Raw genomic sequence first — 25518 nt, forward strand, 5'->3', positions numbered from 1 at the left:
GCCGATCTACTAGGATTTTCACGCACAACCATCTCCAGGGTTTACAAAAAATGGTCCGATAAAGAGAAAATATCCAGTGGCATTTCTGTGGGCGCAAATGCCTTGTTGATGCCAGAGGTCAGAGGAGAATGGCCAGACCGGTTCGAGCTAATAGAAAGGCAACAGTAACTCAAATAACCACTCGTAACAACCGAGGTATGCAGAAGAGCATCTCTAAACGCACAACACGTCGAACCTTAAGGCGGATGGGCTACAGCAGCAGAAGACCACACCGGGTGTCACTCCTGACCGCTAAGAACAGGAAACTGAGGCTACAATTCGCACAGGCTCACCAAAATTGGACAATAGAAGATTGGAAAAATGTTGCCTGGTCTGATGAGTCTCGATTTCTGCTGCTACATTCGGATAGTAGGGTCAGAATTTGGGGTCAACAACATGAAAGCATGGATCCAACCTGCCTTGTATCAACGGTTCAGGCTGGTGGTGGTGGTGTAATGGTGTGGGGGATATTTTCTTGGCACACTTTGGGCCCATTAGTACCAATTGAGCATCGGGTCAACGCCACAGCCTACAGAGTGTTGTTGCTGACCATGTCCATCCCTTTATGACCACAGTGTACCCATCTTCTGATGGCTACTTCCAGCAGAATAACGTGCCATGTCATAAAGCGCGAATCATCTCAGACTGGTTTCTTGAACATGACAATGAGTTCACTGTATTTAAATGGCTTCCACAGTTACCAGATCTCAATCCAATAGAGCACCTTTGGAATGTGGTGGAACGGGAGATTCGCATCATGGTTGTGCAGCCGACAAATCTGCAGCAACTGCATGATGCTATCATGTCAACATGGACTAAAATCTCTGAGGAATGTTTCCAGTACCTTGTTGAATCTATGCCACGAAGTATTAAGGCAGTTCTGAAGGCAAAAGGGGGTCCAACCCAGTACTAGTAAGGTGTACCTAATAAAGTGGCCGTGTGTGTGTGTGTATATATATATATATATATATATATATATATATATATATATATATATATATATATATATATATATATATATATATATATATATAGTGAGGAAAATAAGTATTTGAACACCCTGCTACTTTGCAAGTTCTCCCACTTAGAAATCATGGAGGGGTCTGAAATTGTCATCGTAGGTGCATGTCCACTGTGAGAGACATAATCTAAAAAAAAAAAATCCAGAAATCACAATATATGATTTTTAAACTATTTATTTGTATGATGCAGCTGCAAATAAGTATTTGAACACCTGAGAAAGTCAATGTTAATATTTGGTACAGTAGCCTTTATTTGCAATTACAGAGGTCAAACGTTTCCTGTAGTTTTTCACCAGGTTTGCACACACTGCAGGAGGGATTTTGGCCCACTCCTTCACACAGATGTTCTCTAGATCAGTCAGGTTTCTGGCCTGTCGCTGAGAAACACGGAGTTTGAGCTCCCTCCAAAGATTCTCTATTGGGTTTCAAATACATATTTTCCTCACTGTATGTATGTATATATATATATATATATATATATATAAGGGGTGTAACGGTACACATATTCATATCGATATTTTCCAGTACAGGGCTTTTGGTTCGGTATACATGTGTACCTTCATACATCGTTAAAATCTGAGTTCCCTCAGGACTGTGTTAAATGGCAGACTGCAAGTTTGTTTAGTCTAAGCCTCGCAATTTAAGTGCATTTTTTTATTATCATTTAAACTTGAAAACAAACCCAACAATGATAGCAGTATAAAAAAATTAAACTAGAGTTAGCACCGGAAAAAGATTTGTTTTGCGCATGCATGAAAACGCTAAGAAATCACAAATGTTAATAATAATAAACTGTTACTAAATAAAAAAAAAAATCACAAGCAATTTTGTTTTCCATTTCGTCCCCCTAACCGTACCGAAATTAAACCGTGACTCAGAAACTCAGGTACATACCTGACCATACCTTAGATTAGATATATTTATATTATATACTTAAAATGAAAGATGCAGACTGTTTTTTATATATATATATATATATATATATATATATATATATATATATATATATATATATATATATATATAAAAACAGTCTGCATATATATACAGTGGGTACGGAAAGTATTCAGACCCCCTTAAATTTTTCACTCTTTGTTATATTGCAGCCATTTGCTAAAATCATTTAGGTTCATTCTTCTTCCTCATGAATGTACACACAGCACCCCATACTGACAGAAAAACACAGAATTGTTGACATTGTTGCAGATTTATTAAAAAAGAAAAACTGAAATATCACATGGTCCTAAGTATTCAGACCCTTTGCTCGGTATTTAGTAGAAGCCCCCTTTTGATCTAATACAGCCAGGAGTCTTTTTGGGAAAGATGCAACAAGTCTTTCACACCTGGATTTGGGGATCCTCTGCCATTCCTCCTTGCAGGTCCTCTCCAGTTCTGTCAGGTTGGATGGTACACGTTGGTGGACAGCCATTTTTAGGTCTCTCCAGAGATGCTCAATTGGGTTTAAGTCAGGGCTCTGGCTGGGCCATTCAAGAACAGTCACGGAGTTGTTGTGATAACTCCTTCGTTATTTTAGCTGTGTGCTTAGGGCCATTGTCTTGTTGGAAGGTAAACCTTTGGCCCAGTCTGAGGTCCAGAGCACTCTAGAGAAGGTTTTTGTCCAGGATATCCCTGTACTTGGCCGCATTCATCTTTCCCTCGATTGCAACCAGTCGTCCTGTCCCTGCAGCTGAAAAACACCCCCACAGCATGATGCTGCCACCACCATGCTTCACTGTTGGAACTGTATTGGACAGGTGATGAGCAGTGCCTGGTTTTCTCCACACATACCGCTTAGAATTAAGGCCAAAAAGTTATATTTTGGTCTCATCAGACCAGAGAATCTTATTTCTCACCATCTTGGAGTCCTTCAGGTGTTTTTTTAGCAAACTCCATGCGGGCTTTCATGTGTCTTACACTGAGGAGAGGCTTCCGTCGGGCCACTCTGCCATAAAGCCCCGACTGGTGAAGGGCTGCAGTGATGGTTGACTTTCTACAACTTTCTCCCATCTCCTGATTGCATCTCTGGAGCTCAGCCACAGTGATCTTTGGGTTCTTCTTTACCTCTCTCACCAAGGCTCTTCTCCCCCGATAGCTCAGTTTGGCCGGACGGCCAGCTCTAGGAAGGGTTCTGGTCGTCCCAAACGTCTTCCATTTGAGGATTATGGAGGCCACTGTGCTCTTAGGTACCTTAAGTGCAGCAGAAATCTTTTTGTAACCTTGGCCAGATCTGTGCCTTGCCACAATTCTGTCTCTGAGCTCTTCAGGCAGTTCCTTTGACCTCATGATTCTCATTTGCTCTGACATGCATTGTGATCTGGAAGGTCTTATATAGACAGGTGTGTGGCTTTCCTAATCAAGTCCAATCAGTATAATCAAACACAGCTGGACTCAAATGAAGGTGTAGAACCATCTCAAGGATGATCAGAAGAAATGGAAAGCACCTGAGTTAAATATGAGTGTCACAGCAAAGGGTCTGAATACTTAGGACCATGTGATATTTCAGTTTTTCTTTTTTAATAAATCTGCAACAATGTCAACAATTCTGTGTTTTTCTGTCAATATGGGGAGCTGTGTGTACATTCATGAGGAAGAAGAATGAACTTAAATGATTTTAGCAAATGGCTGCAATATAACAAAGAGTGAAAAATTTAAGGGGGTCTGAATACTTTCCGTACCCACTGTATATATATATATATATATATATATATATATATATATATATATATATATATATATATATATATATATATATAAATTTGATAACTTTATAACTTTAATTTCAAGTATACTTACTACCCTGTCAGAATTTTTACCTGTGGAAATGTTGTGATTTTGGTTCTGGCATGGAATTAAAAAAAGTATAACCAAGGTATTTTTCTTTGGGTGACAGCGTAAACTGTCTTATAAAGTTTAATTTCGTATCCAAAAACTATTTTTTATTTTTTTTTAGTTTGTCATCATTTAAAAACAGAAAGTAAATATTGTCTTCCTAGGCATTAGTTAAAAAATGTTGCTGATGTTTTTGGCCAATCGATAAAGGGGCCAAGCCTTGTTACTATTTACAATAATTACTATTAAAACATGGCTTGCTAGAAATAAACTTTAGCAGCATTGCAAATATACATTTTCCATTTGACAGTTGTTCATTGTTTTATATGACTATTGTTCTAGTTCATATGTTTAAGTTTTTCATTTGTATAGGCTTTCAGCTTGTCACGTTTCAAATTTTTTATTTGTAATAAAAATTTTGTCGGTTAATTATTTATTATTGCATGAATAGCAATAGGAGTATTTGGAAAATCTTTGTAAAATGTATTATATCAAGTAAAGATCACAGTATTATTCAAGCTGGCATAGAGAATGTGACATATGGGCAAGTGTTTTGCTGGGAAACCTTGGATCCTGGCATTCGTGTGGATGTTGCTTTAATAGGTTATCACCTACAGTCATGTCATTACACCTTACCATTATTTATTTTAATAAAAATCAAGTCGAATTGGAGAAATCGTATAGAAAATCTAAGTATACATTATGATTCAATGGCTTGTCGAACAACTTTTAGCAGCTTGAAGTAGTCGCCACCGGCTCGCTCATCAGGGACAAACTTACTTATAAAGAACATATTCATTATCTGTGTAAAGCTGCTTTGAGACCATGTTCATTGTTAAAAGAGCTATTTAAATAAAAATGAATTGAATTGATCACTCACTGTATAAATTTGTCTCTCAAATTGTTTTAAAGCAATTTTGGATTGTTCTTCCTTAAAATTTTGCTTCAGTTCTTTGAGTATAGCAGGCATTTGTTTATGCACAGCTCTCTTAAGTTCCTGCCATAGCATTTCAGCCGGTTTGATGTCTAGATTTTACAGGGCTATTGTAATACCTTGATTGTGGTTTTTTTTCAGCCATTCTATTGTAGATTTGCAGGTGTGCTTGAAATCATTCTACAGTTGCATGACCATATTTTAACCAGTCTTTAGCATTCAGGCAGATGACCTCACAGTTGACTACAAGTTATCCAGGTCCTGTGGCTGCAAAACAAGCCCAAATCATCACCCCTTCACTATGGCAGCAAAACAAGCCCAAATCATCACCCCTCCACTATGGCTTGACAGTTGGTGTGAGGTGTTTGTGCTTATATGCTGTTTGTTTTTTTGTTAAATGTGGCACAGGGTAAATTGGGCAAATATTTCCATTTTGTTCTCATCTGTTCAAAGAGTATTGTTCCAGTTGTCTTGTGGTTTGTACAAGCTCAATGCTTTGCTGCCATGTTCTTTTTAGAGAGAAGAGATTTTCTCCTGGCAACCCTTGCCATTTCCCTGAGCATTGCAGTGTCTGACCCTGGGACCACCACTCGTGGGAATATTGTCAACTGTCTTGTTTGTTTTTCACTTGTGATTTATGTTACTTGCTGTAAAATGATGGACTTTAAATAGTTGACTTTATAATCCTACCCAGTTTAATGGGCTGTACCAGTTGCTACTTTAAGAGCTTGCTGATGTCTTCCCTCCTTGGCATTAAATGCTCCAGACCAGCAAACTGCTAAAACATCAGCTTTCATTGAGGTGTCACACTTGCTAATGATCAGTTAATAGCATTTGATTAGCATCACCTGGCTGCCACTTAGCCTCTTAAATCCTATGGAAGCTATGTTAAAGATGTACTTAGCTTTTCACATATAGCTTTTCCATTTTTGCAAAAATAAATAATGGCACTGTATGTTGTGTTGTTCATCTGAGGTTGTATTTACCTAATTTTACGACCTGCCATAGACAGGATTTTATTATTATGCCCTGATATTTATTTTCTGTACTGTTACATAAAACCATAGATTTTATAGATAGAAGAGGAGGCACTTTAATTTTCACAATACAGTGCCTGAACTTTGCTGCAGACCAAAAGCTTTTACCAAAACAATCCTTTTTTTTTTACCAAACTCTAACAAGGCATAATGTTAATAAAGAGCAAAATAGTGATCAGGTCCTGGTCAATCTTAGAAAACATGCAAGGGAGTAATCTATTTAGGCTTATTTTGTCATTTCAACCATATACAGTAAAAAACAAAACAAAAAAAAGGGAAATAAAGCAACGTTCCCCTAGGACCAGGGTGCTACATAAAACAAAATATTAACAGTATTTAAAGTGGATGTGTGAAACATTTCGTGCAAAACAGCACAAGACAGTGTCACTGCAGCGTCAACCATTAAAGTAGATTGTGATAATGAAAATTTGTCTATATAAAAATTAATACTGTACATTTAAACACTGTTTGCACAAAATTGCTGAAACATTCAATGAGTTTGTCCGTTTGTGTGTGTGAATCCAGTCCCATTGTATTGAGTACTGAATGGCTTGCAGTAAGAAACTGTTACACAATCTAGGGTTATGTGTTTCTCACCTTTTTTTTCCAGACTGTAAGAGGATAAAGCTTGGGTGTGAGGGGTGTGTGGGATCAGCCACAATGCTGTTGGCCTTGTGGAAGCAGACATTACCTTCAGGATGATGTGCACAAATTGAAGTCAACTAACCATACTTCTTTTGAGGAATAGTCAGTGGATAGTGTTTGTTTAAGGAATTGGTATCATCCAGTACAAGATCAAGACACAATGTGGTGGCCTTGCCATGCCTAACAAATAACTGCAAAACTTTATCTAAACTTCGTAGTACTTAATGATATTTAGTAAGCTTGAGGCTCTAATATTACACTTTAGGTGTTACAGCAGGCTATGCATTAACGTGGCATTACACATACAGTTTACTTGGCCCTTTACCTTATCTTCCTTACAGACTGTGGGCACTATATTTTATTTCAATTGGTGACAAAAAAAAAATGTGGGAGTACATGTAGGAAATAGGGATGCAACAATACAGTTAGCCCACGGTTCAATACGTACCTCGGTTTTTAACCACGGTTTTCGGTTCGGTTTGGTTCTGATGGCTTAACACATAAGTGTTTTTTGTTATTCTATGTTTAGGCAATAGGAACAGTAATAGGTTAAGAAGAAACAAAAAAAAACGATTTATTGCAATACTCCTTTATTTTACTTAAAAGCAAAGTCAAGTCCACTGGTTCCTAGTGTTTTGTCTAATATAAAAAAAACAATATTTTAAAATTAACACCGACATCTCACAGCTTCTGGTGGCCCATGTACAAACTGGGAAACACCATAAATTCCTAAACACATTTGGCCTCCTCAACTCCCATGTATTCACTGCGTTTGTCAACTCTTCTGCCGAATGAGCGCTTGTATGACTTTCATACAGGGGACGGGTTTGGAGTACAGCGCTTTTCTTTTCCCAATCCGACATGTAGTGAACAGTTACAGTGAGGTAACTGACGGTTGCCCGCGAGGTCCAACCAATTGTGGTCAGAGCAAGGCTCTGTGCTTGAGCCAATTCGTACACAATACTGTTGCATGTCTTTTCATAGAGGTCGGGATTTATTTAGGAGCTGAAAAAAGTGAAAAAGAGACGGTAGTCTGTAACGCGGATAGAGTGTTTTTATAAGATGACAAAAGCCCGCATCTCCAATCACTGAAAACGGCTGCAAATCTTTGCCAATGAACACCCCCACTGCCTGTGTTATTTTCATGTGTCTCTCGGAACCAGTTGGGTATGTATGCTGGAAGGATTCAGCGAGGGACTGTTGTTTTTTGGAGGACTTTATTTACCTGCTCTGCTATCCTGCCTTCAGACATTGATATTGCTGGGTGATGGCGCCGCAGATGTGCAATCATATTGGAAGTGTTTCCGTTTGAGTAGGTTACACGTGTAAAACAATGATTGCAGACAGTAATTTTTTTGTTTACCGTTTTTTGTTCCTCGGCATTATACTCAACAGCAAAACCGAAATATCTCCACACCACAGATTAAAAAAGACGCCGGTGCCTCCTTGTACCGTAGCCTCACTTCACCACCGCTCGCCATGTTAAAGTGTGAAATGATGGTTCAGCGCCCCCTAACTTTAGAGCATAGTGATTGAACATTTACTCGCGGGGAGGAGTTTCCTCATCTCAGCTCGTAGACTTACAGGCACACACAAACAGTCAATTTGGAGAGAAATAAAAAGCACATAAATTATTTAAACGTAAAACCGCAATTCACAAGCGCGTATTGAACCGTGGATGTCGTACCGAACGCTTCGATATTATATTGAGCATTGTGGCATCCCTAGTAGGAAACTAAGATGGTATGAAGACTGTGTATGACCACCTTGGCAATGCTGTGCATTAGCAGCAAGCAGGCTAGAAAAAAAAAACATTTTGTAAAGGTGTTTTGAGACAGGTGTGGTCTCAGCAAACTGGCCGTGCATAATCTTGAAACTAAAGATGAGGTGCCTGTTAAACAGCATTCTTGTTGATTCTCTCCTTTTAAGTTTACTATGGTTGAGAAGGTGGTTCATACATGGACAAAATTTGGGCAGTAAGGCCAGGATTGGGTGATTGGACATCATCGATGGTCCTGGTTTCAGAGCACAATAATTTATTGAGGGTGTATGTAGATTGTTGGACGGTTAATGTAGTTTCAAAAGCAAGATGCATTCTCTATTATTTTATTAAAAGATAGCATCAACAACACAGATGTTGCCCAAATGACTGTATATATGAGTGGTCTTCTTTTTCTAGTTTTTTAGGACTTTGAAACTAGAGCATGTGCAATGGAAACCACAGGACAGAAAATCCTTGAGTCTGTTCAGATTAATGGATTTAAGATAGTTCGCTAATCCTTTTGCAATTTACAGCCTCATTGTTTTCTACAGCTTGGAGTGTATATTTTATTGACACCACTAATCTAGGTGGATTTTTCATCAATATGACATTGATCATGCCAGAAAAGAAATTGTGGTTGTGAACAAGGAACCTCTTTTGATTCTAGTAGCTGAAAGCGAAATTTTGCCATTTTTACAAATGTTTGAGAATTTCTTGCTGTTAAATTGCAACATTTTAAACAAGTCTAAAGATTTCCGCATGTGCGAATAATTGAAAGCAACAAAAACTAATACCACCACCTCAATAAATGTTATCATGTTTTTTTATTTAATGTGTTAACACCCACAGGTAACTTAGGTAGAATGCTAAGTAGCAAACCCTTCTTTCTTCTGAATCTGATGTGTTTAAACATGGACCATTTTATTTATTTAAATTTTTTTCACAGCTGTTGTGGTACTGGTTTAGTGATGGTCCTAATTTACTTTTCACAATATATGTAAAAGGAGACTGGTGCAATTATGTAAATTTAGACTGTGTGAGTAAGAGATGTTTTCAGGGGCACTTCCATGCCACTGTTGGTTATAAGAACGTAAATTATCACATTTGTAGCAGTTGACATAAAGATGCATTATCAGATCAAGAGCTGATAGTACAAGGGTAGTCAATATTGAGTTCATTATTATGGGCTCCTCTAAATAGAGCCAAAACTTGAACTGATAATCAATTAAATTGTTAATGTTACATTACAAAGTGTTCTCTGAAGTATTACTGAACATACCAAAGACTACAGATGGGATCTGTACAATTTAACCTAATACAATAACCAAAGATAAAAGTTCAAACAAATCAACTAACATATGAGCTGTGAAAAAAATTTTCAATTTGCATTTTCATCTAACTTCTTGAACAATGAGGACATAAAGTCCAAATACTGAAATGTAAGTGATTTTGTTGCATTTTCTTGATTAGTTCACACCTCATTATGCAATAAACCAAATAGAAGACATTTGAGAAAATATTTGATTGACAAAATGTATACTTAGTATGATTGTTTCTGTTCAGTGTAGGAAATGTAAAAAATATTTAATTTTGAGAAGCTACACAGAACTCACAACTGAGGGATATGTTTATGGAAACATTATTAATATTATTATTAATAATTATTAATTAAACAAAATTATGAAATGCTCTGTTCCTAGAATATATTTAAATACACATACCATGTGATGTTAACACTAAAAATAAGCTGCCATTGTGGGAGAGCAGTTTTCTTGCTCTCCCTAATTGTACACCTGATTCAGGTCAGGAGGGCACACTTCACTCCACTTTCAGGTAATTCTCTAAGAAAATTAACTAGTATTAGAGAAGCTATCCATGTAAATCAGGACCACAACTAAACCAGCACCACTACAGCTAGAAAGCAAATCACATGTAACAAAATGTCTCTTTTTAAATTCAGGTCAAAGTCATTAAGATGTTTTATTGTGGTCACTGTTTACCTGCAGGTGTTAATACATTAATTATTAATACTTTACCTGATAATCCAATATCTGAATCTGATTCTGACAAGTTAGTTATGTAGTTAAAGCATTCATCATTAATACATGAATCTGAATGAATCCAGTGTTAAGGTTATCTCCACTTTGTTTCTGATTAGTCCATGCTTTAATTCACTATTATTTCTTGAAGAACTAAATATTAATTTGGAAAATCCCACAAGAGCTGCAGATTTGGTGATGCTCTGATCAAGGTGCCTAGCCATCACAATTTGGCCCTTGCCAAACCCCCTTAAATACTTACGCTTGCCCATTTTTCCTGCTTTTAACACATCAACTTTGAGGACAAAATTTGTATTTGCTGCCTTATATATCCCACCCACTAACAGGTGCCATGATTCAAGTAAAGTCAAGTAAAGAAGCTTTAATTATCATTTCACCCATATATAAAAACCACAAAGTGCATCATGTGCAACCTATTGCAAACAGTGCAAGACAAAAGACAACACGACAGTGTAGGACAGATACACAGACCACAAAATAATGCTGCCAGTAAACATACTGTATAATGTTATACAGTACAATGTGCAAAAGAGAACTGTAAACTAGTGTAATTGTAACTAAACATAATGTAAACACACAAAGTGCAAAACAGTAACAGCAGCAATTAAGTAGGTGTGCAAAAGAGCATGTTAACAGCATGTTATATAGTTATAATAAAATAATAATATAAAATGGGTTGTGTTGAAGACATGGATGTGTATGGAATGAAATTAGTATAGAGTGTGTTTGAGTTCAGATACACTGGGAGTGGGAGCTCAGTGGTTAAGGTGCTGGGTTACTGATCGGAGGGTCAGGGGTTTAAGCCCAAGTATCACCAAGCTGCCACTCTGGCCCCTCGAGCAAGGCCCATAACCCTCTGTGCTCCAGGGGTGCTGTATCATGGCTGACCCTGTGCTCTGACCCCAGCTTCCGAACAATGAATTGAAAAATGTGAAGAAAAGAATTTAACTGTGCTGTACTGTATATGCTTCAAATTAGGGCTGTTCTACACACAGTTGAGTGAGCGTGTAAGTTCCAGTTCAGTTCTGTGTGTTGAGGAGCCTGATAGCTTAAGGAAAAAACTGTTGCACAATCTGGATGTGAGGGCCCGAGTGCTTTGGAACCTCTTTCCTAAAGGTAACTGGGTAAAGAGTGTGTTTGAAGGGGGAGTCGTCCACAATGCAATAAGCTTTGCAGCATGTAGTGTAAATGTCCGTAATAGAGGGGAGAGAGACTTCGATGATATTCTCAGCTGTCCTCACTATCCTCTGTAGGGTCTTGTGTAGTTCCCAAACCAGGCAGTAATGCAGCTGCTCAGGATGCTCTCAATGGTCCATCTGTAGAATGTTGTTAGGATGGGGGAGGGAGATGGGCTTTCCTCAGCCTTCTCAGGAAGTAGAGATGCTGCAGGGCTTGGTGATGGAGCTGGTGTTGAGTGATCAGGTGAAGTTTTTCGCCAGATGAACAGCAATGAATTTGGTGCTCTCGACGATCTCCACAAAGGATCCATTGATGGTCACTGGAGAATGGTCGCTCTGTGCTCTCCTAAAGTCAACAAACATCTCTTTGGTTTTGTCAACGTTCAGAGACATCTTGTTGGCTTAACACCAGGCTGTTAGCTGTTGCACCTATTCTCTGTATGACTCCTCATTCTTGCTAATGAGACCCATTACGGTCGTGTCATCGGTGCACTTGATGATGTGGTTCAAGCTGTGCATTGCTACACAGTCGTGAGTCAGCAGAGTGAACAGCAGTGGACTGAGCCCACAGCCCTGAGGGGCCCCAGTGCTCAGTGTGGTGGTGCTGGAGATGCTGTTCCCGATCTGGACTGCCTGAGATCTCCCAGTCAGGAAGTCCATTATGCAGTTGCAGAGGGAGGTGTTCAGGCCTAGTGGGCTCAGCTTCTTAAACAGATGCTGAGGGATAAATGTGTTGAATACTGAACTGAAGTCTATGAACAGCATACAGCATACATTTTGTACATACAGTATGTGTAGTTATTGTCCAGGTGGTTGAGGGCCAGGTCGTGGCGATGGCATCGTCTGTGGAATTCTTTGGACAATACGCAAACTGCCTGGGGTCCAGTAGCTAGGTCTTGATGTGGCTGGGTTTTGATGAACATATAATCAGTTATTCACCCACGTGGTCATAATGATATAAGGTTGTAATGTTATGCCTGGTCAGTGTATATAGTGTGCATACCCCCACTATTAATGAAAGCACTTTAAACCTGGCCATTTATGATAACGTTTTTAAGACTGCTTCATTGTAGGCCAGTTAGAACACATTACTTACAATTTCTTTGATTCACCTGTAAAGGTTAATGTTGTTTGTCAGATACCAAGAGCTGTATGTCCTGCCGAAGAGAGATGTTGCAGAAGAAGATCTGACTCACTGTTAAGCTTATTTTGTGTGTCGCAAAGTCTGAAAATACAGCTATGCATAAAAATGTTGTTAGAAATGGCATAAAAAAAAATCTCAGAGCTGAAGAGTTGTTGTGCAACTGACTTTGGAGTTTAACCTTTAACAGTTTTACAAATGAGATGGGAAGGCTCAAGGCTCCTCCAGTCCAAAGTCTGATAAAATTGGTAAATACTCTGTTTTAATTTTGGCTTTGATTTGAAACTCTGCCACCGATTTGCATTGCAGTCTTAAGTTTGGTACATAATAAATTTATATTTTTTTTATATGAATAAAGAATAAATTGCAAGCCATCCATAATCATGGGAAAGTCTGAAATTAAATATTTAGAGTCAGATTAAAAAAAAAAAAAAAAAAAAAAAACCAGTTTGTGCATTGTTAAGCAAATTAAAGTTTCACGTAAACACCCTGCCCTGAGGAAAGTCATCGTACCTTAGTGTATGAAAGAAGCTGAACATGAACTTTTCCCATTTTCTTACAGAGAACTTAAAGCAAATGTCTTTTTTTGTCATTATTAAAATGTATGCTATACATTTATAAATATGACACACACACACACACACAAATATACATATTTTATTCAGAAGATATACCTCCTTGACTATTTTAACAATTTTATGTTGCAGTCTGAAATTCCAATCGCTAAAATAGATTTTTCTTTCTTATTAATCTACACTCAAAACCTCAAAATGACAAAGTAAAAACAGCATTTTAGAAATGTCTTCATTTTTTTTTTTTTTTTTTTTTTTTTTTTTAAATAGAAAGATTGAAATACTCCTTTGGCAATCACTATAGTCACTTTCAGGGTTTTTTCTGAGATATGGTTCAATATGGTCCCAGGCAGCCACCACCATGCTTCACTTTTGAATGATTTTGAGCAAGTATTGAGCAGTGCCTGATTTTCTCCAGACATGATGCTTAGAATTCAGGCCGAACAGTTTAATCTTGGTTTCATCAGACCAGCTAATCTTCCACATAGTCTGAGAGTCCCTCAGGTGCCTGTTGGCAAATTCCAAGCTGGTTTCAGTGGATTTTGCACTGAAGAGAGGCTTCCGCTTAGCCACTCTGCCCTAAAGCCCAGATTGGTGAAGAACTGCAGTGGCTGTTGTCCTTCTTTAACTTCGTTTTATCTTCACACAAGATCTCTGGAGCTCAGTCAAAGTGAATATTGGGTTTTTGATCATCAAAGACTTTCTTAACCGATTGCTCAGTTTGGGTTACCAGCTTTTGGAAGAGTAATGACTGTGTTTCAATCTAAATATTTAATTGATGTTCATTAACACCTGCTTGGTATAATTGATTAAGCATACACCCGACTATGATCTTACAAAATCCCTAACTTTGTGCAAGTGTTTATATCAAGTGAAAGAACTGAAAGCCAAAGGGTGGTTACACTAAATATCGATAGCTTGTTTTTCTGTTTGCTTACTTTACATTTTGTAAAGTGATAAAAAAACAAAAACAAAAAATACAATTTGAGCATTCTTACTTTGCTGTTTTTTTTAAATGAGTGACTAAAACATTTGCACAGTTCTGTATAAATAAAATATATTTATACATTCATAAAATGTATTTTTTGCCTCATCCAAGACACTTGGTATCTGTGGACAGCCTCTTGATACTTAGTAACTTAGTTACTTCCAGATTTATACTGCGGGAGGTGCACCATTGCTTCTGCCCTGTCTGTGCTCAGACACATGCATTAAGACCATTCATTTCCACTTGATACAATAATGTTAAAAAAACATGTTGGCAATAGTTGCCACACATCACTACAGAAATGGAAATCCTCTTATATTTGTCATTTATGTTCAAAACATAGGTGAGCAAGGAGATTAGAAGGGTTTGTAATATTTGTAGATTCATCCAATAGTAAGGGGTTAAAAGTGACATTCTCAAATGAGTTACATCATCTACAGTTTCGTTTATTCTTCTTTAAATTGTATTATCTGACAGTGAAATCCGATTGAACTGCTTGCCTGTCTTTTCTCTACACATTACACCATTTTTCTTTTAGCAGGCAAAATTAGATTTTCACCATGTGTGCTAGGCTTTTGAGATGAGCTTTGTTCCATGATTGGATGCTTCCATTGCTTTACTAATCTTATTGCTAGTTTCAAGAGTGTTTTTCTATTTTTTTTAATGTAGGCTTTGCTATATATTCTGCATGTTCTATCTTCAAGTGCTAACCTAGCAAGTGTACTTTCAATTAACTGCCAAACTGACATTCTTGAACTAAGGACTCTTAACTGCTCAGTTGTGTAAATGAGATAAATGTCTGTCACACTCGATAATGGTGTCTGCTTAAATATTTTGTATATATAAAAAAAAAAGATACCCCTGCGACATTCAGAGCATTGCCTAACGAAAGCTGGATTGCTTCCACATTTTATTGCCATGTGTGTTTGTTTAATTTTCTACACTGTCTCCTCATTGGTTCTGTGCCACTTGTTTGTTTTCATTCATGTAATGTCTCCACTTCATATTGTCTTACGTTCATGCCTTCTTTTTGTACAAAGCTGTATCTTCCTGTTTGATTCATGTGTGTACACTACTAGTTTGGACACACCTTCCCCTTCAGTGATTTTTCTTTATTTTAGTTTTCAACATTGTACATTAACACTGATGACATTATATAGTAAACAAAGAAGTGTTAAACCGCCCAGAATATTTTAGATTGTCCAATGTAGCTACATTTAGCTGTGTTGACTGTTTTACACACCCATGGCATTCTTTCTTCAGATTCACGAGGTAATTGCCTGGAATGGTTTTTACTTCACAGGTGTGCCTGTGTTTGTAACAGTTCTTGCCTTATTGGTGTGCTTTAGACCATAAGTTGTCTTGTGCAGTGGAATGGAGAGTACAGAGTCTTAGGTTTATTATTATTTGTATTATAACTACTGTAGAAATCTATATTGTGGCAATTAATTAAAGAGAAAAGACATAAAAAGGATACCTAATATTAAATTTGCTGTTCTAAGTCTTAAATAATTTTAAACATTTCTTATTTCCTGACGTCCAGGTAACACTATCTCTGATGCTCACTGAAATGCTTCTTTGGCACTAGAATGTTTTGTGTTTGTTTCCATGGTGTTTTAGTTCTTTTTTTCAGTAGTCCAAATATAATTCGCTGTATTCCGACTACAAATGTAGAGTGGTAGCGCAGTGGTTAAGGTGCTGGGTTACTGATCGGAAGGTCGGGGGTTCAAGCCTCGATATCGCCAAGCTTTCACTCTTGGGCCCTTGACCAAAGCCCTTAACCCTCTGTGCTCCAGGGCACCGTATCCGCTGACCCTGCGATTTGACCCCAGCTTTCAAGCAAGCTATATGTGAGGAAATAATTTCACTGTGCTGTAATATATATGTGAAAAAATAAAGGCTATTCTATTAAATGAGACCAACATGCAACAGCCAATCAGCTTTCTGTTACACACATAGGATGTATTTTATTTTTCAGCTACGGCAAAGTACAAAATACTTGGCTTGAAAAAAATTAATTTAGGGCTTGGTTAAGGCCAGTTGCAACAACATAATTTAATGATCCATTCCTGCCCGTAAGGCATTTTTACCCAGCACTTGCATCCACTTTCGCTACATGACACTAATCATATTTTGTATGATTTGAAGCTGATTCATTTGAGGTGCTGCCTGGATCGATTTTTACCTGATTAGATTTTTTGCCATCTTGGATTATATCAAATGATTTTGTCATATTTTAAACGGTTTGCCAATAATGTGCCAACGAGTCTGACTGCAAAGCTGGCAAACAGAAAGTGAGGCTATAGCTGAAGAGTGGTGGATGAAGTAAACAAAGCGGGTACTTGAGTAAATGTACAGAGACATAAGGTAAAATGTGACTCCAGTAAAAGTGCTCCCTTTAACCTTTCACTTGAGTAAATGTACAAAAGTATTTGCCTTTAAATGTACTTAAGATCCAAAGTACTATGATTATAATTATCATCAATAGAATTATGTTAATTACTAAAACACTGATTGATATCTATTAAAATGATCATGAGCCCAAAGCCTTCTTTTCAACTACTTAAAAATAAATCTTACAAATAAGTCCACGGGCCATCAATTTTCTTCTCAAAAGTTAAAATTACAATGTCATATATGCTACTGTTTTTGCTACTTCTCAAAATTTTGTTTGGTGTGTGGTTCACGTGATTTTAGTGTGGTTCACATGATTTTAAGGTTTGTCTTCAAATCAGGTTATTAAATGCATAGGATCTGACCCTAATGTCCCCAAAAAGTTGAATGACCACACCACCTATGGTCAAAAACAACTTTTGTAATTTCTCTTATAAATTTTAAGAACTTTTTGTCAAATTTGTCTGTTTTAACTAGTTTTACACTGTTAGCTCTGCATGCCTATGATTCCTTGGGGTAAACTGTAGTGAATGCTTATCAGCATCTGAATTCGTTTAGTAAAACTTTCATGGCTTACAAATGTTGATGTAAGTTTTCCAATAATATGCATAAACATTTTTCAGTGAGCTTTTAAATCCCCTAAATATAGATGTTTTTTGTAATTGCTTGTCAGGCCATGACTGTAGCATACCTGTGAATGTGTGGCTTACCATGTCTGCATTCCATTAAAATTTTTGCTAATTTGCTTAAAATATAAAAATATTTTTCATACAAATAGAGATGCTTATGAACAGTGTTTTTTCTAGTTTGCTTCAGGCTAGATAATGGTTTAAAGACCTGTCTATTCGTAACTTGTGCAGTATTGTAAAAGCAGTCCTCTCCATTAGCATTTGACTTGATACTGAATCTCCAACTTCAAGTGGGCAGAATTGGATTATATTAATTCACACACTGAAATGGCTAGTTTTGCAACTTTAATGGAAATTATTGGTTAAGATTACTGATGTACTGGATATGGAAAGTACTAACTACTGTATATAGAAGCCTTATCCAGTGATGTGATATAAAAAAGAATTCTTTGCATTTTTTTGTGGCTAACTCTAATGGATATTCTTTATGATGTAAGTTCCAGTGAGAACAGTTAATATATTTGTTTCACCCAAATAGATAATAATTAAAGTAACACTTTAATTAATAACAGTTAGTACCCATATGATGTTGAGAACATAATTAACATAAATAATGCATACATTTTATTGAGATATATGCAACAGATTCTCAAACAAACACATCTTTCACAAACAACCATGATTTTGTTAAAGTCACAGATCATTCTTTTACCCCATCTGTGTATAATGTTTCCATGATTATATGCATTGCATTACTGCCACATGATTGGCTGGTTTGATAACTGTATACAAGTACAGATGTTGCTAATCAAGTTTGCGTGCGTGCGTGCGTGCGTGCGTGTGTGCGCGCGTGTGCGTGTGTTTTTTTGTGTTTAATAGTGGCAATTTATTATTTTTTCTCCCATTGATTTGATTCTTCTGATTCTGTTCACCAAAATGATTCATTCACTAATTTGTACACTGATTTTTTTCATTGACTCTTTATATAAATTGCATAAATGCAGGGTAGATTTCAGAAAGTGATCACAGATGTAGATACTAATGGTGTTACTACTACTAATAATAACAAGTCATTTTCAGCACTAAATTAATCATAAAAAAAAGCGCTTACACATTTGTTTATTGCGGGTTATGCTATTCACAACATATTTACGTTGTGGATTACACTATGTCAAAAAACTGCACATTAATCTAGTTCGTCTTGTTTTAGGCTTTGTCTTACTTTTTAAATGCCTGTCATCGTCTCCCCCCCCCCCCTATAAATATTTTTTTTTCTTATAGTCAATGAGGTGAACAAAATACACCTATTTCAGTGAGGAAAATAAGTATTTGAACACCCTGCTATTTTGCAAGTTCCTCCACTTAGAAATCATGGAGGGGTCTGAAACCGTCATCGTAGGTGCATGTCCACTGTGAGAGACATAATCTAAAAAAAAAAATCCAGAAATCACAATATATGATTTTTAAACTATTTATTTGTATGATACAGCTGCAAATAAGTATATGAACACCTGTCTATCAGCTAGAATTCTGACCCTCAAAGACCTGTTAGTCTGCCTTTAAAATGTCCACCTCCACTACATTTATTATCCTAAATTAGATGCACCTGTTTGATGTCGTTAGCTGCATAAAGACACCTGTCCACCCCATACAATCAGTAAGAATCCAACTACTAACATGGCCAAGACCAAAGAGCTGTCCAAAGACACTAGAGACAAAATTGTACACCTCCACAAGGCTGGAAAGGGCTACGGGGAAATTGCCAAGCAGCTTGGTGAAAAAAGGTCCACTGTTGGAGCAATCATTAGAAAATGGAAGAAGCTAAACATGACTGTCAATCTCCCTCGGACTGGGGCTCCATGCAAGATCTCACCTCGTGGGGTCTCAATGATCCTAAGGAAGGTGAGAAATCAGCCCAGAACTACACGGGAGGAGCTGGTCAATGACCTGAAAAGAGCTGAGACTACCGTTTCCAAGGTTACTGTTGGTAATACACTAAGACGTCATGGTTTGAAATCATGCATGGCACGGAAGGTTTCCCTGCTTAAACCAGCACATGTCCAGGCACGTCTTAAGTTTGCCAATGACCATTTGGATGATCCAGAGGAGTCATGGGAGACAGTCATGTGGTCAGATGAGACCAAAAAAGTGCTATACCACCTTTAAAGTGCTATATTCTATTCATATCATGGCTATCATGCTACAAGTCAGTCATTTAAGAGAATATTTCATTTTTTAAGGCATGCCTAATGGATGAAAAATAGAAAAATCCCACTTTGTGATGTGACTGACCTGAATTTTGTCTTTTGTTCTATTTGCAGGGGCTTTTGAGGTGCTGTAAACACATGGAGGCTGACATGAGTAGACTGCCACTTTTTGGAGATGTATTTGTATGTGGAAAGACGACGTGTTGAATTCTAAGTTTAAGCATTTTATCAACAACACACACAACTCTACCATTCAGTGCTTTAGTACATTTCCAGAGAAGGAACTTTACAGGAAAGAAGGAATGTGAATCTTATACATGTATTCCCTAAGCTCTTGAATGTTCATGAAGGACATACATTTTGCAAAACGTGGCATAAGGATGGCAAGCGTGGTATGGCAGTCTTTCTCAGCCTATTCCCCTTTTTTTCTGACAATCTTTTACATGGCTGCTTCAGTGCAAAGAGCTGAGGATGATGTCACACCACGCCTAAGCTTTGTATATGGTAAGAACAACACACAGATTCATTAAAATTCTTCTGACTGTATGCACTTTATCCCACATTTGAGAAGATAAATGCAAAGCTGAAATTGTTAAATATTTATGATGTCTTTACATTTGCTGTTTTTGAACCAGCTTTCCATGACTTAAAAAACATGTTTTTAAGTTGACCTTAATTAATTATTTGCAAAATTTTCTTCTAGGTTTCAGCAGTTAGATAGTTTGATATGCATGGTGACACTTCTTTTTGTCTGATTCGGGCAATCTTAGTTTTAGATTGATGCTATATAGAAATGACAATGATCTGAAAGCAAAGGTTTGGCAATTGTTTTTTTGTGAAACAGGGGGCTGAGTTTAGCATGATTTGTCTGGACAAAGTGCTTAGCTAAAATGATTAGTGTATTAACAAACTGGTAAAACCAGGTGTATCCTAGAACAAGGGACTTGACATAAATTCAAGACACATCCACTATACAGAAAATGTGAGAGTTTGTACATAAAGACAGATTTAGTTTTTTAGGTTTATTCTCTGCTGTATAGGCTACACCTGGGTAAAAAAAATGCTAGTTTTAGCTGTCTCTGGTTCCATTGTACATTTAGTTAATGTTATAGAAATGTTGGCAATAAGGATTGGTGTGCATTCGTCTTCTAAAACAAAGAATAGGATATACTTTTGGATAATCAGATTACAGAAAACTATCAAACAACAATTATAACCCATGAATAGTGTATAACTGCATAATAATGTTTTCGAATGTTTCTAATTTTTAAAGAAATTTTAAAACATTATTAATGTCATGTGTTGCATTTTCTATGTTTTATTACATATGTTTCCTATTTTTTCTACCTTAATGACAGCAGCAGACACGACACAAATATATTAAAAAGTAAAATAAAAAAACATTCCACACAGTAAATTTATCAAAACTTTGTTTTACATGACACTAAAAATGATTAAATCTTTAACAATATTTTACATGTTTAATAATTATTAAAACTTTAATAATCTTTACATTAGAATTTTTCTAATTTAATTCAGAAATTTCACTTTTACCTGAGTTAAAATGTTAGCCTTTCGGTCAGCGGTGAACAGGGCACTCAGCCATACACAGTAAGCTACAGTGCACTGTTCTGCCACTTTTCTCTTATAGCTAGGATTAAATATTTTGCAATTTGTGGTACAGTATCTTGTATTATAGCAGTCTGTGTGTCTGTTTGCATGGCCATCGGCCCTTGAAATAGACTCTTCTGAAGCTGGCTGACAAGAAAGCCTGCAAACAGTTTGCTGAAGACAACCTGTCCAAGAGCATTAATTACTGGAACCATGTCCTGTGGTCTGATGAGACTAAGATAAACTTGACTGGCTCAGATGCTGTCAAGCATGTGTTGACACCCTTGTGAGGAGAACCAAGAAAATTGTGTCTTGCCATGCCCATGTTCATTAGAGTAATAAAAAATTGAAAAGTGTAAATTTAAGGTACATTTCGAGACAGATAAAAATGTGTCCAGCTTCAAGAGTTTCTCTTAAAAGGAGAAAATCTGACAATTCTGCATATTGATGGAGTAAATGAATGAAGGTTGGAAGAAATGAAGACATTTTTGTAATATATGCGGGAACATAGCTTTAGAAAATAAAATATAAAATGTCAATATTAACACACACACTTACATACATATTACAAATGTAAATATTTAAATACACTTTTCCATTTATTTAATTTTATCAGTTTAATTTGTGCAATTTTAATTTATTACGAAATGTAATCAATATAACCTAATTAAAAATAAAATATAATTAAAAATATTATTTTAATAGAAAAATTTTAAAATGTCAACTTTAACTGTAAACTAATAATAAACTACGTTTATAATTTTTTTTTGAAAGGACAATTTTGTTTTGCGTTTCTAACCATACGGAAATTTTGTGTACCATTACACCCCTTTAGATTTATATATATATATATATTGCGTGCACGCACAGTACCAATCAAAAATCCAGACACACCTTTTCGTTTTTTTCTTTATTTTTATCATTTTGAATATTGTACATTTATACTAAAGACATCAAAACTATGGAAAAACACATATAGAATATTTAGTAAACAAAAAAAGTGTTAAACAACCCAGAATTTGTTTTATATTTTAGATTGTCCAAATTGGCAAACTAATGCCATTATCTTATAAGTCACCTGGAATGGTGTTCAGTTCACATTGTCTAAATTTAAAATTTTTTATAAATTTTACAATTACAAAACTGTACATTTAAATAAATTAAAAAACTTGAAATATGTGTACATAAGTATTCAGATCCTTTTCAGAAACACTTGAACATGAGCTCAGGTGACTCTGACTTCTCTATTTCATTGCTGAGATGTTTCTACACCTTTATTAGAGTCTACCTGTTAAAAAGTATATTGATTGGACATGATTTGATAAGGTACACACCTCATTATAGGATGCCTCACAGCTGACAATGCATGTCAGCGTCAACGAAACTGCCTGCAGAGCTCTGAGACAGGTTTGTAGCAAGGCACAGATCTGGAGAAGGCTACGAAATTTTCTACTGCACAGTGCCCGCTATAATTCTTAAATTGAAGAAGCCAACCAGAACTCTTGCACAACTGGAAGCCTGAAAAGTGTGAAAAACTTGTTGCTTCATACCCAAATTGCCTCAAGGGCTGTAAATGCTGTCCAAATGTGCTTCAACTAAGCACTGAGTAAACTGTCTGAATACTTATGTACATGATTTTTTTAAAAAACTTTTATTAAAAATAAATGTGCAGACATTTCTAGAATTCTGTTTTAACTTTGTCATTACGAGGTATCTGTATGTGTATATGTGAAGTACATATAGATTATTGTATAAAAAAAAATTTTTGTTGAAAAATCCTCCTTAGCATGAATAACTGCTATACATGTTCTTGCCAGCTGAACAGTCAGTTTCTCCAAACATTCAGCTGAAATACTTTGCCATGCTTTTTGTAAAAGTTGCCAGTGTTGTTCTTCTCTAGTTGGAGATTTCTTTCTAATTTTGCAATCCAGTTTATTCCAAAGCAGTTCAATAGAATTTAAGTCTGGTGTTATAGCAGGATGGATAACACTCCAGCTAACTGTTTGCAATTGGGGTTTAAATGTATGCTTTGGGTCATTGTTTTGTTATATAGTAAAGTTAGTTCCAATTAGCTATAGTTAAGATGTAATTGCATGGTGTTGAAGTATTGAATATAAGGCATTTTAGTTCAGTATTACTTTTACCCGAAATAAGTCTTCAACTTCAACCATTAAGCGTCCACCTCCATGTTTGACTGTGGGTGTGAGGCAGTCTGGTAACATTTTCTCTCTTGTTCTCTGTCTCACATAAGTTCTTCTGTTAGAGCCAAAAATGTCAATGTGGACAGATAAGTCAGATGTGTTTTGCCTTTTACCTATCATGATAATCATTCTTTAGAAATATGGTGGTTGTTTTTTCCAGGGGCTTGTTTAGTTTAAATTGTAACTTTATTTTGAAATGTTTAAAGTCTTTACATTAATACAGTTGCTTTACTCAGGCTGTGCTTTTCCATGTTAGACAGGTTAGACAATAAAATCTTCTTGTGCTGCCAAAATTCCCACCCTCACAATCATGGATTAAAAAACGGGGGAAAAAAAAACAGGAATTATGCCTGTCTGTGCACGTTTTTTTGGTTTTTAAGAAGTATAATCCCTTTCACCTGCCATTTCTTGGTAAAAACAGGTCCTGTAAATTTTATTGTATTGTAGTATTTTATAACCACATACATCATATGTCTTATCTTTTCTGTTCTTTCCTTCAAATTCTTTTCATTGGTCTTGTCCTTTATCCTGGTGTAAGCCTGTGCAATCTTTCCTTTGTATTCGTTTTTGTCAGTTGGTTGTTTGAGTGTTTGGGTAGGCCTCTTGGCCTGTATAAGGAATTGTAAATTGAAAAATTATTTTAATTATGTACTTTTACACACCCCTGTTATTTGTTTTATTATTGCAGCAAGCAACATATTCGAGCAATTATAGCTTCTTCTTATTATTATTATCATCAACTTATAATATTTTAGAGATAGAAAAAGAAAAGAATTATGCACAAACGGTTACACCCTTTTATAATGGGACTTTTGAATGTACCCAGAATTAGCCAATTGCAGGACAGTTGATTGCTTAAGCCATTCCCTGCAAAAAAAAATATAAAGCATGTACATGATTTTAATTTTAAGCAGAGGGCTACCACAAAATCTAAGAGGTAATATTTCATGAACCATTCAAATATTTGATGTTGTTCAGTACCAGTTTTTGTTTTTCAGGTTACCCTCTTATTTTATCGTAAGGTTTAGGAAATCAAAAAGGCTTCTAGACCGAAATATAAAATTATTTGCACCAACATAATATTTATTAAACCACAAATTGTTGTACACTTAGGCTCGTTTACACACATATACACACATATACACGCACCCACACTCACACATATATACATAGGCTTACTGAGAGGAAGAATGACTAACAACCACAAATGAGCATCAAATATGCCATGGGATAATTTGCTCATTCCCAAAAAAACAACAACACTTCTTTATTAAACTAAATTGAATCCCTGATTTTCCTTCAATGGGGATGCATTTAACAATTTCTAAACCCTAAAAATATATATTTTTATTATAGTAATATACTGTATATATTTAATTATTATTCATCATTATTTATTTATTTTTATTATTTGCTTCCATAGTGTTGGATGCATTTTTAACAGTGGTGTGTAGTATTTTTATAGCCACTGTAAATGTGAAAATACATGCCCAGTAATTGCTGGTGTTGTAAATATCACTATTTGTGGGATTTTAAAGAAATTTTCTGATGGTTTCCTTTGCTACATTATTGTACTGGGTTAATTATTGTTCAGTGGTTAAACTCTCAAATTTATGCACAACCAGTTTATTCATTGCCTTCTGTCTATTGACTAAATAGTGCTTCTTGATTTTAATGTGGTATGGATGTATGTAAGTTTGGAAACAGATTTTTATTGTTTTTGAGACATATGCATGTTGCCTTTGTTTAAATGCAGAAAAGTATGTATTAAAAGCCAAAACACACAGGAATTGGATAGTAAATAGTTGGAAGAAAGTTCTGTGTACAGATAATTCCAAAATTTACATTTTTGGCACTAAGAAGAACTTATGTAAGACAGAGAACATGAACGATGTTGTTACCAGACTGCTTACACCCACAGTCAAGCATGGAGGTGAGATCTTAGACTTATTCCAGGTGAAAGAATATACTAAACCAACATGGCTACCTTCCATAATTCAGGGTCCTGCAATTCCATCTGGACTGTAGCTATTTGCAACCAACTTCACCATACAACAAGACCTAAATTCTAATGAACTGCTCTGAGATGAACTGGATCACAAGGCTGAAAAGAAATATCCAACTCGCTAAGAACACCAAGTTTTAAAGGGGCATGGCAAAGTATTCTTGCTGAATGCTTGGAAAAACAAACTGTCTAGACGCCAAGAGTGTGTAAAGCCGTTGTTGTCCTGACGGAAGATTTTTCACTGAAGTTTAAATGTTTATCACG

At 36.2% G+C, this 25518-nt stretch overlaps 1 protein-coding gene across 1 annotated transcript in view; it reads left to right on the forward strand.

The window, feature by feature from the left end:
• Positions 1 to 25518, forward strand: part of sema4ba (sema domain, immunoglobulin domain (Ig), transmembrane domain (TM) and short cytoplasmic domain, (semaphorin) 4Ba) — an 81281-nt gene that overhangs the window by 14939 nt on the left and 40824 nt on the right. Inside the window, exon 2 of the mRNA XM_083552658.1 lies at positions 19552 to 19941. Within this exon, the coding sequence (XP_083408784.1) occupies positions 19776 to 19941 (166 nt within the window). The 5' untranslated portion in view covers positions 19552 to 19775. The remainder of the gene's footprint in view (positions 1 to 19551; positions 19942 to 25518) is intronic.

This window comes from Silurus aristotelis (genome assembly GCF_946808225.1).
Source record: "Silurus aristotelis genome assembly, chromosome: 10".
NCBI classification, from domain to species: Eukaryota; Metazoa; Chordata; class Actinopteri; order Siluriformes; family Siluridae; genus Silurus; species Silurus aristotelis.